The following is a 3,353-nucleotide window of genomic DNA, read 5'->3' as shown; positions in this document are numbered from 1 at the left end:
GAGAAGGAAATAGCTACCAGTATTCTTGCCTGGGTAATTCCATGGACAGAGGAGGCTGGCAGGCTGTAGTCCATGGAGTTGCAAACTTTCACTATATTTTTACATGGAAAGAATTGGACATGACTGAGCATCTGAGAATATAGGGATATTGATATACATGAATAGAGTTTTTAATTTTCTTAAAAATTTATATCTTATTTTCAATGAATAGTGCTGGGAAAATTGGATATTTGCATGTGAAATACTGCAAATCTTACCATATACATTTATACCATATAATTTATACCATATACAAATCTTACCATATACATTTATACAAAAATTAACTCAAAATGAATCAAAGACATAAATGTAAGCTCTGAAACTATAAAACCCTTAGAAAAAATCTCCATGACAATGGATATTATAATGATTTCTTGGATATGAAACCAAAAGCCAGGCAACAAAAGAAAAAGATAAATTGGGCTTCATCAAAATTAAAAAAATATATGCATCAAAGGACATTATCTAGAGAGTGAAAGGACAACCCACATAATGGAAGAAAATATTAAAAATCATATCTCTGATAAGGTATTAATATTCAGAATATGTAAAGAACTCTTACAACTAAACAACAAACTCCTCAAACAACCTAATCTAAATATGAAAAAAGGAATTCAATAGATGTTTTGCTAAACTAGATATACAAATGGCCAATAAGCACATAAAAAGATATATAACATCACTAGTCATTAGGGAAATGCAAGTCAAAACCACAATAAGATACCATTTCATACCAATAAGAAAGCCTATGATCCAAAACAATGAAAAATAACAATAGTTGATTAGGCGGCAGACACACTGGAATCCTGGTGCAGTGATCATTGGAATGTAAAATGGTGTAGCTGCTGTTGAAGACAATGTGATGTCTCTTCTAAAAAGCTAAATAAAGAATTACCATATGATCCACAATTACACTTCTAAGTATATACTCAAAATAATTGAAAGCAGGGACTCAGATACTTGTACATCTGTTTATAGCAGCATTCTTCAGCATATTCCAAAAGGTGTAAATAATACAAATGTCCATCAACAAATGAATGGATAAGCAAAGTGTGGTGTATCCCATACAATGGGATATGTATGCTAGAGAAGGTGTGGAGAAAAGGGAACACTCCTATACTGTTGGTGGGAATGTAAGTTGGTGCAGCCACTATGAGAAACAGCATGAAGTTTCCTTAAATACTAAGGAATATAGAGATACGTATGATCTAGGAATCCCATTCCTGGGCATATCTCTGAAGCAAGCTCTAAATCGAAAAGATGTATGTACCTCAGTGTTCATAGCAGCACTATTTACAATAGCTAAGACATGGAACCAACCTAAGTGTCCATCAACAGATGAATGGATAAAGAAGATATGCCTTCTTTATCCATTCATAAATGGAATATTACAACAGAATATTACTTAGTCATAATAAAGGATGAAATATTGCCATTTGCAACAACATGGATGGACCTAGAGATTCTCATACTAAATGAAATCAAGTCAGACAGGGAAAAACAAGTATCATATGATATCACGTATATGTGGAATCCAAAAAAAAAGTGATACTAGTAAACTTATGTACAAAACAGAAACAGTCATAGAAAGCAAACTTAATGGGGAAAGGGAGTATTGCTGTTTTGTAGCTAAGTCATGTCTAACTCTTTGCAACCCCATGGACTGCAGCATGCCAGGCTCCTCTGTCCTCTGCTATCTCCTGGAGTTTGCTCAAATTCATGTCCATTGAGTCAGTGATGTTATTAAACCATCTCATCCTCTGCCACCCCGTTCTCCTTTTGTCTTCATTCTTTCCCAGCATCAGGAGCTTTTTCAATGAGTCAGCTCTTTGTATCAGGTGGCCAAAGTATTGAAGCTTCACCTGTAGCATCAGTCCTTTCAATGAATATTCAGGTTTGATTTCCCTTAGGATTGGCTGGTTTCATCTCCATACAGTCCAAGGGACTCTCAAGTACCAAGTCTTCTCCAGCACCACAGTATGAAAGCATCAATTCTTCGGCATTCAGCCTTCTTTCTGGTACAACTCTCACAGCTGTACATGACTATTAGAAAAATAGTCTTTCACTATAGAAAAATAATCTATGACTATTAGAAAATATCTTTGACTCTATGGACCTGTGTTGGCAAAGTGATGTCTCTCTCTTTTTTTTTTTTTGCAGTCCCTAAGTTTTTATTAACATGAGTTTCCAAAAACAAGCACCCATATTAGTGTGGGACGAGAGGGAAGGGCAGGGAGAAGGAATTCTGCTCTACTGATAATAAAGCTCCAAGATTCATCCATCATGGATTTCATAGTCCCCCAGAGAAACCTGGTCCTTAAAAATCATGTACCACTTCTTCAATACAATCTTGTTCCAATGGGTGCCAGTTTGGGCTGTGATAAGCTTCTTAAGGTCCCCAGTGGTGTCATCAGAATTGCATGAAATGAAGACCTTCTTCCCCAGATGATCATTGCAAACAACTTCAGTCATCCTGGCTGACGCTTAAATTGCCTAGAACTGACTGACACCACAACCTCCTCACTCTAGTCGATATCTCTGCTTTTCAACATGCTATCTAGGTTTGTCATAGTTTTCCTTTCGAGGAGGAAGTGTCTTTTAATTTTGTGGGTGCAGGCACCATCTGCAGTCATTCTGGAGCCAGAAAATAAAATCTGGCACTGTTTCCTCTTTTCCCCCTTCTATTTGCCATGAAGTAATGGGACTGGATGCCACGATCTTAGTTTTTTGAAAATGCTGGGTTTCAAGCTAGCTTTTTCACTCTCCTCTTTCACACTCATCAAGAGGCTCTTTAGTTCTTCTTCACTTTCTGCCATCACAGTGGTAACATCTGCATATCAAAGGTTGTTGATATTTTCCCCAGCCATCTTGATTTCAATCACAAGCAAGCTTGGGATTCATCCAGATTGGCATTTCACATGATGTACTCATGTGAAATGCAGGGTGTCAATATACAACCTTGTGGTACTCCTTTCCCAATTTTGAACCAGTCCGTTGTTCCATGTCTGGTTCTAACTGTTGCTTCTTGACCTGCATATATGTTTCTCAGGAGACAGGTAAAGTGGTCTGGTATTCCTATTTCTTTAAGAATTTTCCACAGTCTGTTGTGATCCACACAGTCAAGACTTTCACATAGTCAGTGGAATAGAAGTAGATGTTTTTTCTGGAACTTGCTTGCTTTCTCCATGATCTGATGAATGTTGGCAATATGATCTCTGGTTCCTCTGCCTCTTTGAAACCCGCCTTGAAGATATGGAAGTTCTCAGTTCATGTACTACTGAAACCTAGCTTGAAGGATTTTGAGCATAACC

At 37.2% G+C, this 3,353-nt stretch overlaps 1 protein-coding gene across 1 annotated transcript; it reads right to left on the bottom strand.

Annotated features, from left to right (window-relative positions):
• Positions 1-2,316: 2,316 nt before the first annotated feature.
• Positions 2,317-2,514, bottom strand: LOC114112861 (ubiquitin-like protein 5). The gene has a single exon (XM_027963958.1). It carries the CDS (start codon positions 2,512-2,514, stop codon positions 2,317-2,319), a length of 198 nt encoding a protein of 65 aa, XP_027819759.1.
• Between the last annotated feature and the right edge of the window lie 839 nt (positions 2,515-3,353).

Source organism: Ovis aries, chromosome 2, assembly GCF_016772045.2.
Source record: "Ovis aries strain OAR_USU_Benz2616 breed Rambouillet chromosome 2, ARS-UI_Ramb_v3.0, whole genome shotgun sequence".
In the NCBI taxonomy this organism is placed as follows: domain Eukaryota; kingdom Metazoa; phylum Chordata; class Mammalia; order Artiodactyla; family Bovidae; genus Ovis; species Ovis aries.
This window is presented reverse-complemented; position numbering and strand designations above follow the sequence as displayed.